This window comes from Strix aluco, chromosome 5, assembly GCF_031877795.1.
Source record: "Strix aluco isolate bStrAlu1 chromosome 5, bStrAlu1.hap1, whole genome shotgun sequence".
In the NCBI taxonomy this organism is placed as follows: Eukaryota; Metazoa; Chordata; class Aves; order Strigiformes; family Strigidae; genus Strix; species Strix aluco.
Genome location: NC_133935.1, coordinates 20,462,664 through 20,475,862, shown reverse-complemented (window position 1 = coordinate 20,475,862; position 13,199 = coordinate 20,462,664). Strand labels below are relative to the sequence as shown.

Sequence of the window (13,199 nt, the reverse complement as noted above, 5' to 3'; positions counted from 1 at the left end):
ATGTTGAGGAAAAAAAGAAAACTGGCAGATGTGGCGTTCTCATCTAGTGTGCTTCATAGTTAAAAACAGCATTAACTGCTATGCACAAGCAGAGCATTACTTTTAATAATCCATCACAACTATTAAGTAGTTTAAATAAACTTCGTTTCAAAGATGTAGAGCTAACGTATTTTTTCTTGTTCATTATAATCCTTCTATGTCACAAAAGGATGCATATGTATGTTTGGTTTTTTTGTAATACACCCACTTGAAAAGTATTGAAAAACCTTTAACAAAGAAAATTTTAAAAAAAATTTATATAGCTGTCTGGCAAAAAAAGCATTTCGTATTGTTCTTACAGCATTTTATACATCTACTCCTGATGTGACTATATATAGTTTACAGCCTCATTTACTTTAATGTGCTACCTGAATAACATAATCATAGCAATAACTATGGTATAGGGTTGTAAGGTGCATGAACTGCTAATGCTTTCTGACGATTTAAATGACTTGTTCATAAAATGTTCTTTTAATAATAGTGGTAAAGCTTTTAGCACTAGATGTCAAAAATGCGAAGAATATTGGCTTTTTCAAGTGTTATTTCTTTTCTAGCTAAAGTGTGTTTTAATAATAAATAGCACTGAAAGCCAAGGTTATGTGGCTCTTGTCTGTACGGCGGGATCCAAGCAGAAGACTCTTCCCACGTATGCAAACAGCTTGACCTCTGTCTGCACAGTTATGTAACATCCCTAATGTGTTTACTATTTCTTTGTTTAGTTTAACAAGATGTTTCTTTTATCAAGAAAGGTCAGTACAACCTGAAGAAAAAAATAACATCACAATAGGTGCAATATTAGTCTGTCACTGCTTCATAAAGCTCTCTCCGGCAAAAAGGACTGTTCCTTTGTATTGTAAATTGGGCAGACTTGTACCACCAAAGACCAGCCTTTCCAAAGGGAGGTGTGCTGGGAAGTCAATCAAAGGCCAGGCAACTGCGGGGAGGGGGAGGATAAAAAAAAAGAAAGTGTGGTTTTCTTTTCAGTTAAGCATCTTCAGGAATATATTTCCTTCTGTATCTCCAGGTTATTTGGCGTTACAGGAAACTGTGCTGCCTGCAGTAAACTCATACCTGCTTTTGAGATGGTGATGAGAGCAAAGGACAATGTTTATCACCTGGACTGTTTTGCATGTCAACTTTGTAATCAGAGGTAAGAGAATTCCTTGTGTCTGTTCCATAAACTAAGTGCTAATTCAGCACTGGTGAGGGCTTACATTCAAGTGAAGAGGAAACACGTACCTGTAGTGGAAACCCAAGACTGACAGTAAGACCTGGATATTTTTCCTGGGACTGATACAAAACACCTTTCATGACCTTGGCCAGAAAACTTTTTGTGCCTCAAATCCTGCATCAATAAAAAAGAATAATGTTACTTCCTTTCCTTCAAAAGGCTGTCTGTCAAGTTTTATTAATTAATATTTATGAAGGACTTTGAGATCCTTTTCTGCAGAAGAGCATAGCAGTACCATTTGTCATTATTACATTAATTTCACTTTAATTCTTCATTTTTATTACAAGTATTTCTTTTAAAGTACATGTTGTTTCTTTCTGTTGCCAGAACTGTAATCATTTAAATTTAAAAGATGTTGTTCCCACCATTTTCTTTATAGTAGCATTGAACTTCTTATGCCATATTTTTATTTCCATATCCTAACTGTAGGTTATAAAAATCCCAAGGATCCAAACCTGACACTTTGTTCTGAAGCATCACCCATATGGTACAGTTGCAGAACGAATGTCAAAAATGGTAAAATTGTAGTAGCTGAATTTTTCAGAGGTGAATACAGCCAAACTTACAGCAACTACATTCAGACTGGTGGCCAAATCCTGTCAGAGATTTCACCGAGAGCTCCACTTCTGAGTCCATGAGAGCTGCTAGCAGCTTTGCCAGTGACTTCTATAAGGTCTAGGAAATGAGAGAACCAATTATGTCCATTCCTTAATGTACCTATTATTTTCAGTTATTACATGATCCTATTTAGAGTTTTATAGCATTCATATTTTTTTTCATTTTTCAGGTGGCAAGAAACACAAGATGTACACTTCTAGGGAAGTAACAAAAAATGGATAATAGTTTAACACGACAAAGTTAGATACAGCTCTAAATAAGCTTTGCTAACTCACCTTGTCCTACAGTGTATTATTTTGTTACACTGTAGTCATTTAAAAATCAAACATCCCTAAAGAACCATAAAATGTACAGCCGCTAATAAGTGTAGCATACTACAATTACGCTCTTTAAAAAAAGCCAAATTGACCTTTTTCATCATGTTGCATGGGAAATTAAAATACCAGGCAAGTAATAACCACTGCTTAAACTATATAATAATGCAAAGTAATTATAGGTTCTAATGCTATTTAAAGTCCTATATCAATTTTGTCTTGCCACAGAACTGAGGCTGTATTCTGAGTAAGGCAGACAGAGCCTCCCGTAGCACCCTCTTAAGTAAGACACACGCACACTCCTAGGTTTCGTTTCTTTAAACACTTCAGATCCCTGATTTTTTCAAACCACAGTTCTAGTATCATTATTAAAGCGCCTAATATATTTCTGTTGTTCGCTTCATTTATTACATGCCATAATGGGGCTGCATATCTTTAGTGTTGGTTATGCACAATTAGCACTTAGTTATTGTCTTGTCACTTCGGCCCATACAAGACAAACTTCTTTAATGTAAGAAGTCAGCTAATCTTCATCAGTCAAGCAAAGCAGACAGTGTTTGTTACCCTGAGTGCAAAAGATTGTCATCATAGTTAGCACTCTTGGTTTTGAGGAAGGGAACTTTCTTTTTCTCGCCCCCCTCCTGAAAGCAAAGCTGTTGTGATTATTTTTAATATTCCTCTTTTACTGTTACAAGTGTGGACTAATGTACAATTTCACTTTGCAGCCAATATATATCATACTGTGCCCTAGGGCCACTGATCCCCCTGGAAAAGTGCTGTTAGGTTCTTCTGAAACAAAGCTTTCCTGGGATATTTAATAATTCTTAGCTTTGTCATTCCTGAGCTTTCAATCTAGTCTTGTTTGATTTTTACTTTGCATGTAGTTTGGGCAAAGGGTTGCTGAAATAGTCTTACAGGAGTCTTAGACTGGGAACAAAAGAATTGATTTACCTGAAATACAGTCTAATTCATCTAGTCAAAACAGGGAGCAGTTCTAGAAGTTTCAAAGAATTTCAGAAATTCTCAAAAGTGGCCCTAATCCTGATTGTATTGCAATAGCTCTCATGGAGCCTAATAAAACAGACTGCCTGTAGGGTACCTTTCTTCCTCACAATTTGGGGCTAGTGACAGTCTGAACAATTAATTTTGTTGTTTTTTTATAATAAATCCTATTTCATGGATGCTCCAGTGTAGATCTTCTGTGGTTCCTATGGCAAAGCATCCCACTGACTACATTCTCTCATTAATAAATAGCTTTAAATCTTTTATTTTGCATTACTTGTATAACAATAAAAAACAGAAATGCTAGACACCTTACCCATCACCACTTTTGGAGTTTTTTTATATCTGCTATGAAACCTCTTTTTCTTTTAAACTAGATAAACTTGTCAGTCATCATGCCATTAATAATTTCAGTTGCCCTTCTCAGGATCCTTTTTTCTTCCTCTAGTTAAGCTAATCAAAACCAAACAGCAGATTCTGAGTGAGGATAAGTTTATAAGATAGTTTAATTTTCTTTCTTTATTCCCTGCTGCCCCTTTGTATGCAAAATAATGTTACTGAGGTTTTTTAGATCTGCTCTTTTCTTTCACTCCAGCCATTATGTCTTCTGTGGAATTTATTTACTGAAGAGAATATTTTTATTTACAAACACATCAGCAATATCCAAAAATCACCAATGGAGGTACTAAGGCTCACTAGCTATTGCAAGACCTGTGTTTTGACCTTATTCCCCACCTTCACATTCTCTTCCCCAATTAAATTTTAAATCTTTTCAGTCATTCTTTATACCAATAAAAGTACAACATATCTGGAGTACTACCACAGAGTATATAATGCTCTCTGGTCGGTTCCATATTTCAGAATTTCAGTTATCATCTACCATTTAGGTTTTTTCCTAACAGAATATATGCAGTGTCCATGAGTAGACTGAATTGATTCTTCAGTTTGCATTACTTTGTCTTTTCCAGCACTGAATTTCTTCTGATGTTCTGTGCCTCGTTGCTCCTTCCAGTCCTTTTTGCCTTCCAAGCTACCTAGTAATTGTATTAACTCATCTCACACCGATTCTTGGGGCAGCCTGTTCTTCGGGCTTGCTATTGTATGACCTTCATATTCCTACCCTTTAAATAGTTGATCCCGGCCCAGTGAGAGTAAGGCCTGCCCGTTTTTGCCTAGTGCTTTTTGTGAAAGACTCGGTGATTTTTCTGCTTTTATGTACAACTTCACTGTTTGCTTTATTATTTTTGAGTATCTACAGCTCACCATCCAGCTCAAGTCTCAGTGTGGATAGTAGTCAGACCCCTTTGATTTCAGAGGACCTTTGTTTGGGCCATAAACACCATCTCTGAACTAACTCATAATGTGCCTGTCCTCTTTTATTGGCCTCCTGAAGGCTACATTTTCAGAGTGAGAAGAAAAACACATTGTCTCACACAGTGTTCTAGGAAGACAGACTGTAGACAGGACTGTAGACATAGACAGGACTGAAAGGGATCTCCTGAGCCACCAAGCCTAGTCCCCTGGTGTCAAATAGGCACTGCCCTCATATTTTCCCTTTCATAAAGCTATTCAGCTCTAGGATCTAATTGTTCTGTCCAGCCAGGTTTTGATATATTTTCCCCATTTTTTTCTTGATACTGATGCTTAAAGCTGTAGGGATTTTGTGAATATTAAGCTCTGCTCCTAGCCTAAAGGTTTTAGCATCCCCTTATCTTTCATGTCTCTCTCTGATTTACTCCTAGTTCGAAGTTTTTCAATCTCTTAAATACCTGCAGAGTTTAGTGACAGTCATCTTAATGGTGTGAGTGCTCCCCTTTCTCCTCTGTAAACGTACTAAACTTCTCCTCAGAAGCACTTCACCTCACATTGGCAGTGGCCTCTATAGTTCGTTTCTGCAGAAAATTTAAAGGAAAAAATTGGAAACCACTGGAAGAATAAACTTGTAAACAGACACTGCCTTTCACACTTTGTCAGGTTGCATGTGTGTGACTAGCAAGATGGAGTAGAAAATCTTGCAAGTGGGCTCAGCTGTATCTTTGCTTGACACTTTTGACTACAGTGATGATGTCAGTCTGCCTTCGGCTTTCCCACTTCCCAGAGTTTCCATGTCCTTCCTTTTATTCTCTGTCGGCTGCTTTAGCAGCTTGTTCCATACTTCTGTGATATTTTCTCTCTGCCGTTTGAAGTCAACTCAGGGTATGGTTTAAAACCCCCATCTGTTGTCACTGAGGGGTGTTTAAATTAACTGTTCTATCCGAAACAGCCTTTATTTTAATGGGAACTGGACTGAAAACGGTTACACACTTGCTGTCCTGATGTAGCTGTAAACACTTACCTCCAGTATAAACTGTAAAATGCCCACACAATGCTACCTTTGTTCTCTGTCAAGTGGTGGGGAGGGAATGCAATGACAGGGTCCTCCTTATTTCAAACACCAACATTAGATTTTTGCATGAGTGGTCATTCTATAAATTCTGAAGATCTGAATACTGCTGATTTTCTCTGAGTGTCTCTAAATTTAGAATAAAAATTAGTACATTTTCCATACCTGCTTTTAAAAAAATAGTAAATGAAGAGCACACCAAGTTGAGGTTTGTTGTTGTAAGTTGAACTAGGATTCTGTGAGTATATATACTACATTGTACTGATAAAAATGTACAAGGCCCAGGTATAGCTCCCACTTTCCAGCCTTTGACAATAAATGGACATTTTGACAGAACCATAGAATTAGTAAACCATAGGTGTGGACTGATGAACTGTGATGTAAAAGAGTGGCTTTGTTCTCTTAGTCATGCATATAGATTAACATTAATTTGAGTTATACTGGAAACTCAAAGGAGCTTGAGGAAGGCTCAGAGGAAAGGAGGAAAAGCAGAGGACAAGTTACATCACTGAGTGCACAAAGCAGAGGGGAAGGGTCAGGGTGTGGTAAGTCTGAGCTTTCTTTATCCTAGAGGAAATCAATTAAATGCTTCCAGATTTTGTTTCTTTCTACAAGAAAAAAGATCTGACATTACCAGAGGAGGCACTTCACACATAGCCATCTTTGTTCACAGCAATATTTCTCTCTCTTTCTTAAGAAGTCTTTGGTACCTTGACATGTCCTGTACATCAGAAAAGATGACAAGACAACAGTAAGATCTCCTTAAATATCTGTTCTGAACAATGAAATAGCTATTTCTCAAAATGGAAGTTTTATACTTCTTGTGATTAGTCTAGGCACACCTTCCCCTTCCAAACAAGGTGATAACAGAGGTCATTTGGTAATATAAATGGCCTTCCTTTTGCCATTGTAAAATATGACAGGAGTTCTAGGATGTAGGTTAATTGTAATGGTCATTCTACTAATATCACAGTCGTGTCAAAAGTAGTATTATCAATTTATGGTGGTAAATGCAATCTGGCATGTTAATGCAGCCTATTGTATATTTTTTCCTGTCTATCTTGCATGCCTATTAAATAAATTGGGTGAGGGTTTTAGGGAAGGCCAAAGACTACCATCTGCCTGCTAGAAGAGTAATAGTCTTGCCTCATTTTATACTCCTAACCCAGTGTCATCTCAACATGCTCCTTGACTCCATTTGATATACATACCCAGACTGTGCCCTCATTTACATCCTATGCCAAGTCCATAAAAAAACCAACACTTACTGGAGTTGGAAGGCTCGGTTTGAATTTACCCTTCCATTTTAAAGCTGAGCCAGGTTTAAATCCTGGAGTGTCCAAAACAAATCTGAAGTCGTTGCAAGATTTAGCTCTTTGACTTCAGAAGAGACTAAATCTGCTTTTGAGAGTCAAATAAGGTTGAAAGTGTGAATGGACAGAATTTGGCATACTTCATTTATTTGCCTTGTCTAATTTTATTTGGGAGCTAGCATGCTGCATTTCTATGTTTTTCACCTGGTGCTTACCTCTTTGTCACCTAATGAGTGCATAATTCACACATTTAACACCCAGAGACACATGCAAGCCTCACGGTCACTGCTTGCCAATATGTTTTGGTTGCTGAGCTTGCACAATATGAAAATGTTTGCCGGATTTGGACCATAAGTATCGCAAGTAATAGGTTTCCCCCAAGGCACAGAGGATCTCCCTCAGTGTGCAAACACAGCCCCAGTTGAACCCAGAGGGTGTCTTACCATACAGGCAGACCCTCACCCCACAGGTTATCACACAGGCAAGCTTGTCTAGACAGACCACTGGCAGCTGTACACTTGGAAGGTAAATGATTTGTGGAACTGTGTATGTTTAAAGCCACTCATGCATAAAGCTGTCAAATGCCATGTAGACATAGGTAGAGCATTCCTGGCTCGACATATTAACATAGCAAAAGCAAAAGGCATTGACATTTTTTATTGGGAAAGGCATTCTGACTCCCTGGTGTAGCTGGTACAGTTTAATTCAAACTGTGGCACTTCTCTGAGGACTGAGAAACAAAATCTTTCAGCCAGGATTTTGATGCAAGCAATGTTGCAAGAAGCCACATGTGAAAGTATTGTTGTGCAAGTGAATTGCACTTCAGGAGCATAGTTTTCATTTACTAAATATTTTAAACAAGTTAGTCTGCTAAACTCTGTGTTATGTTGGAACACAAAGGAATATGTACCTGAATAACATCCACAGTTCAGAGTTAGTGCTTTCTGCTGGGCGAGCAGAGGTGGTTGTGTCTCCCACTGGTGCCTGACCCGTGAGGAGAGCCGGCCTGCTGTGCAATAACCTTCTGATGAGGTGGGCACTGCTGACCGGGCGTCTCCCACTCGGTCCCCATCAGTAATCCTTGGGCAAACTGTAACGGAGTGACTGATTTGTCACAATACATGACTGCTTTAGTCCATATTGATACATATGTTCATTTAAGAGAAACTAAGGACTATTCTTAAATTTTCTTTTTAAATGTGACTTCTTTGGGAAAAACACCTTTATGTATCAGCACTAGTTAAGACTCCTTTACATAATCTGGTAAAATGCACAAAAGAATTTTTGTCAGCATTGCTGTCAATGAACAAAAATGCAGAAGACGGAAACTAGAGAAACTGTCAAAGAACTTCTCTGCTTCAAGAATTCTGCATTTCAACATACTATGCAAAATACTTTTGTGTTGTTAGTAGCCAAATATACCAGGATTGGGGTGGGAAGAATAGCAGGAACCTGTAAATTCTATAAAAGAGTCTTGACCATAAATAACTTAAAGATATCAGGATCATTCGATAATCTCTATTTTCAATCATCATCATCAGCAGGCAGTAATCCTACAGAAAAAAAAAGTCCACAAATAAACAAACCAATTTTCCTTTAAGAGCAGAGCTAATTCTTTTCAATCCACTTTTTTATTACACTATTTTCCCTCTATCTATTTAGCTAGCATAAGGATAAATTTCCAAAGCTACCCAGTTGGAAAATAAATGGGTTCACTGTTTGTCTAGCATTCCAATCTTCACAAATGTAAATCAGTCCAACTGCTACTCATTTAAACCTCCAACTTCACAAAACATTAAAGGACTGCTTTCAATACACAATTTAATCTGTGACAATTCACCAAGATTTCTGCTTGAACATCATTAGAAATTGACTATCTGATAAAGAGAGGCCACTATCAGAGGTCAGGCAGGTCAACCTGTGTTATTTATGTAGTTTTACTGGGTCAACTACAGCAGGCACCACTATTTGAAGGTTAAATTGTTACAATTAAATACATATACAGCTATTCCCATAGCTACTCTGTTGTTAAATCTGCCGTAAACAACACAAGCATTTATATCTGACCCTAATTGTGTCCAAGATGTCACCATTTGGAAATTATACAAAAAAGGACATTATAATCTGTTACACATTAAACAATACTTTATGTAGTGAGATCCATAATTAGCTGGTAGAAACTGGTTTCATTTATTCACATCAGTGTTAAGGGGTTCATTTAGGTTACTTTCTTTCATTTTAATTGGAATAATCTGAGCAGTGCCTCCCAATATATTTTATAGCTTGAGAGTTCACTATAAACAAAGGCACGCAACCCTGCCAAGGCAGTCACTAGGGAAACTCTTTTTCTATGCATTGGCCCTATTCACTTGCTCCCTAAGTATCTTCAAGAAGATTGGCTTTGTCAGGGGGAAGGGTTGAGGGGGGTGTCAATGAAGAGCCTTCTTATATTCAAGCATACTGCTTAGCTGGGAAATCCTACTTTACTCAAAGTTTGAGGCCAGCCAGCCAGAAGCATTAACATTACGTGATTTTCCTACTCACCAGAGAAAATCAAATGAAATATCACAGTAGAGTTTTGTAGCAATCAGATCATTTTGATGCACATAACAGTAAAACAAGGTAGGTATACTGATGCCACAAGAGAGAGAGTAGTTAGCTGAGTAACTAAATTTATAATCAACTTCTACAGGAAAAAAGAAAATGGTTTCTCTGCTTACTTGCCTGTGTGTCTCTAGTTTGCACCACAATACATGTAAAGTTGTGTGTGTGCTAGAAACGGTTCTCAGAACCACCAGTTTAAATTAATTCTAGTAAAATATCCAACTGGAATATAACAAATTCTTACCAGTATGCCTGCACAAGACAAATGTAACATATCTCAGATGAGCTTCCTACTGCATACAATCACTTTGTTTTCCTTCTGATTTGCGTGAAAGAAGGACATTTACTTTTCACTGGAATATTTATTCTGTTTTATCTGTGTGCTAGTGACCTGATCCAAGACTCCCACAGTCTTCAGTGGGCTTTAAATGAAGTCTTTGGCTGGGGAAGCAAAAGCGCTTGAATGCGCTAGATTTTGTTGAAAGCACAGGATTAATTCTGATACCAGAGCCATTTCTCTGCTGGGCTTTCACATACATGCACACGTGCCTGTGTGTGCTGCGACAGAGGTGTGAGCTGTGCGGTCAATACAACAAAATTGTCAACACTTGTGCAATCCTTACGAGTAAGATCGTATCACATCATTCGTCCTGAAACTACCTTCTTTTTTCCTTTATTATTGTAATTTCAGATTTTGCGTTGGAGACAAATTTTTCCTGAAGAACAACATGATTCTGTGCCAGACAGACTATGAGGAGGGTTTAATGAAAGAAGGTTATGCACCCCAGGTTCGCTGATCTGATGCCACATCATTAAGAATACAAAGCACTATGTTCTTTTATCTTTTTTGCTCAACGTGTATATAAGAAATGACACAGGAACCTACTGAATAGTATAGATATAGGGAGACAGAATGGTTGCGTGAAATAAAAGGCGGACTGCATCTGTATGTAGTGAAAATTGCTCCAGTTCAGAGTTGAATGTTAATTAAAAAGGTACTGTACATACAGCTGGATTCTTTTTGCTTGCTCTTGGGGTTTTTGGTTTGTTTGGGGTTTTTTGTTTCTTTTTGTGTCATTTGGCATGAGATGTTTATTTTGGACTATTGTATATAATGTATTGTAATATTTGAAGCACAAATGTAATACAGTTTTATTGTGTTACCATTTGTGTTCCTGTTTGCTTCTTTGTATTGTTGCATTTAGTACAATCAGTGTCTAAACTTATTGTATATTTATGCTTTCTGTATCTACCAGCTATTTTAAATGAGCTGTATCTTTCTAGTAAAAAGCATTAAAGAGCAAATCCCACCATTATGCTACACTTAGAGCTTAAGAATACTGTTTACATTAAAACTATTTAGAAAACTAATAACTCTAGCAGCACCTGCTGCTAATGATGCTATGGTTAAGGGTCTATCAGCACTTCTGTTATAAGCCTCTATTTTTCAGGGGTTAAGCATCTGCTGTTTAATTGCATAGATTTTCCTCAAAGAGCATTTTTATTTTACTACAAAATTTTGAAAAACAAATCTGACCAGTTTGGGATATATTATAAAAGGTGCAAAAGTTAATGATTTTGGGTGCTGCTTTTGTGCCCCTTAGGCATTCAAAATGCCTGGATTTAATTTTTAATTTAGCTGGAAATTAAGCCCTAATGCAAACCAGTGCCTCTGGGTATCTTATTTTATATATATATATATATAAAAGAAGTGTTATTTTTCTGAAATCATTTAATTTGAGGCGGGGGAAGAGAGAGGACTTCTTCTTATATACATTTTAAAAATTTCTTAAAAATTGAGGGCTCTCTCTCTCTTTCCTTTTTCTTTTTTTTTGTTTTTTTTTGGTTTTTTTTTTGTTTTTTTTAAATCAGGGCTTAACCCTAAAGTTTTCTGGGGCTGCATCCTCAACAAACCCTGGAAAAAAGTAAAAGTAGAAGGCACTGTAAACAGCCCCCTCTGAGGGTCTATTTACATTAAGGAAATGACCCTGAGCTGACACTAAGAGAGTGACTGGTTACTAATTACCCACCTCAGTGAACGCTTAAAGTAATTTAAGTGCTTATGTGGATGGGACAAAACTTTGAAATACCAATACAGAGAGTGCCAGCATCCTACAGGTTTGTCCCATCTATACTGGTAATTAAAATTCTTTTGACAGAGGTGGAGTCACTGCTGACAGCTACTGTTGTCAATCAGTCCCTTTTCTAGGAGAGGTGGACCTCTGTTTTTAAAGCCATGAAGCTATTGCATCAGCAGGATGTCCCTAAGTGCTCATGCCCCTGACAGAGCTTACAGGTGTTTGGCAAAGGAAAGCAGGATGAATGTTTAAAAAGTTGTTAAATGCATATTTAATTCTTTTCTCTTTGACACTGTAATCTAGCTCACCAGGAAAACAGCCTGCATTTAAAAAAACAACATTAAGGAAAAAAAAAAGAAAAAAAGAAAGAAAGAAACCTGCTATACCCTATGTTGCTATGAAACTGAGCTCTTGTTTTTATTTAGACTAAGAACTCTCACCCCTGCTCAAGTTGACTGCCATACTTCCCTGCTCTTCCTGTCCTGTTGCGCAGTTTCAACATGTTTTTCCTGGGGATGGGGAAAGAAACTTTGTAATGCAGTGGGGTAATTCCTCTAGTATATGGTTTGGAGTACACTGCACAGTGGCTTGACTTAGAAATGGATATTTAGTTCTAATGACTATTGTTACAGTGTGGTTTTGTTTCGGGCTGTGAACCCTTTTAAAAATAAGCATGGCTAACAAAACTTGACTTTGACTCATACAGGTCCTGTAAGAAATGCAGTGACTCCTCAGACTGTTCTTGCTAATTAGAAGAAATACCTCCACATAGTTTTTCAAATTAAATTTAGCCCTATATTGTGGACTATCTTCCTTCCTAACCTTGAGCACAAGTCTCTCTTCCACTGCCTTCCACAGTCCCTTAATGTCTTTGGGATAACAAAGCAGTTGATATCAGAGGTACTGTTAGGTTCTTCCAGATCTACTTCAAGTGCAATAAACAAGTTGTCCTTTCCATGAAGGTGAGGATGGCCAGAAAGGGAAGAATCATATTATCTTATTTTTATTCCAATTTCAATTTTCTCCTCCAACCTCTGTTGTGTCTTTTAGTTAGAAGCCAGAAAGATCTCTCTTCTGCTTTCTACTAATAGACTACAGACTGGATAGAAATCCATGCTTCAGAAATAGGTCTGGGGAACAAGAAAGAAGGGACTTTGGTTCTGGTTTTGACTTGCTGTAAGCTTGGACAAGTCACTCAACTTCTCTGTGCCTCAGTTGCCCCTGTCTGCCAAATGGGGCTGATACATCACTGCTTTTGTAAAGCATTTTTGGCTCTTCAGGAAACCGAGAGCTATGCATGCGAATGTTATTAGTAGCATTAGGACATTCTGGGAGAAGCAGAGCATTCATATGTGCAGTAGGTAACCACAGATCTGAGGCAGGAGAGCACCAAAACCGACTAAGCCTGGGGAAGGCTTTGCTGGGGATGAAGGCAACTACATGCTAATAGTATAGTAAATGCTAAAGCACTCTCTCATTACCACGAAGTGCCACAGCTCAGCTCTCTATGGGGTAAATGAAGGCAGTGGAATGGGAAAATAGCAGCTTACTGTTACATGCCGTGTTACTCATACTGTGCACCTGTGTGTTTTGTGACATATGCTCACAATGGGGAAG

The 13,199-nt window shown here is 37.8% G+C and overlaps 1 protein-coding gene across 2 annotated transcripts in view; it reads left to right on the top strand.

The window, feature by feature from the left end:
• The window catches only part of LMO3 (LIM domain only 3), a 57,062-nt gene extending 46,434 nt beyond the window's left edge, over positions 1-10,628 (top strand). For both annotated transcript variants that reach the window (XM_074825364.1, XM_074825363.1), the window contains exons 3-4: positions 1,064-1,189; positions 10,196-10,628. In XM_074825364.1, the coding sequence (XP_074681465.1) occupies positions 1,064-1,189; positions 10,196-10,301 (232 nt within the window). In that variant the 3' untranslated portion in view covers positions 10,302-10,628. The remainder of the gene's footprint in view (positions 1-1,063; positions 1,190-10,195) is intronic.
• The last annotated feature ends 2,571 nt before the right edge of the window (positions 10,629-13,199 follow it).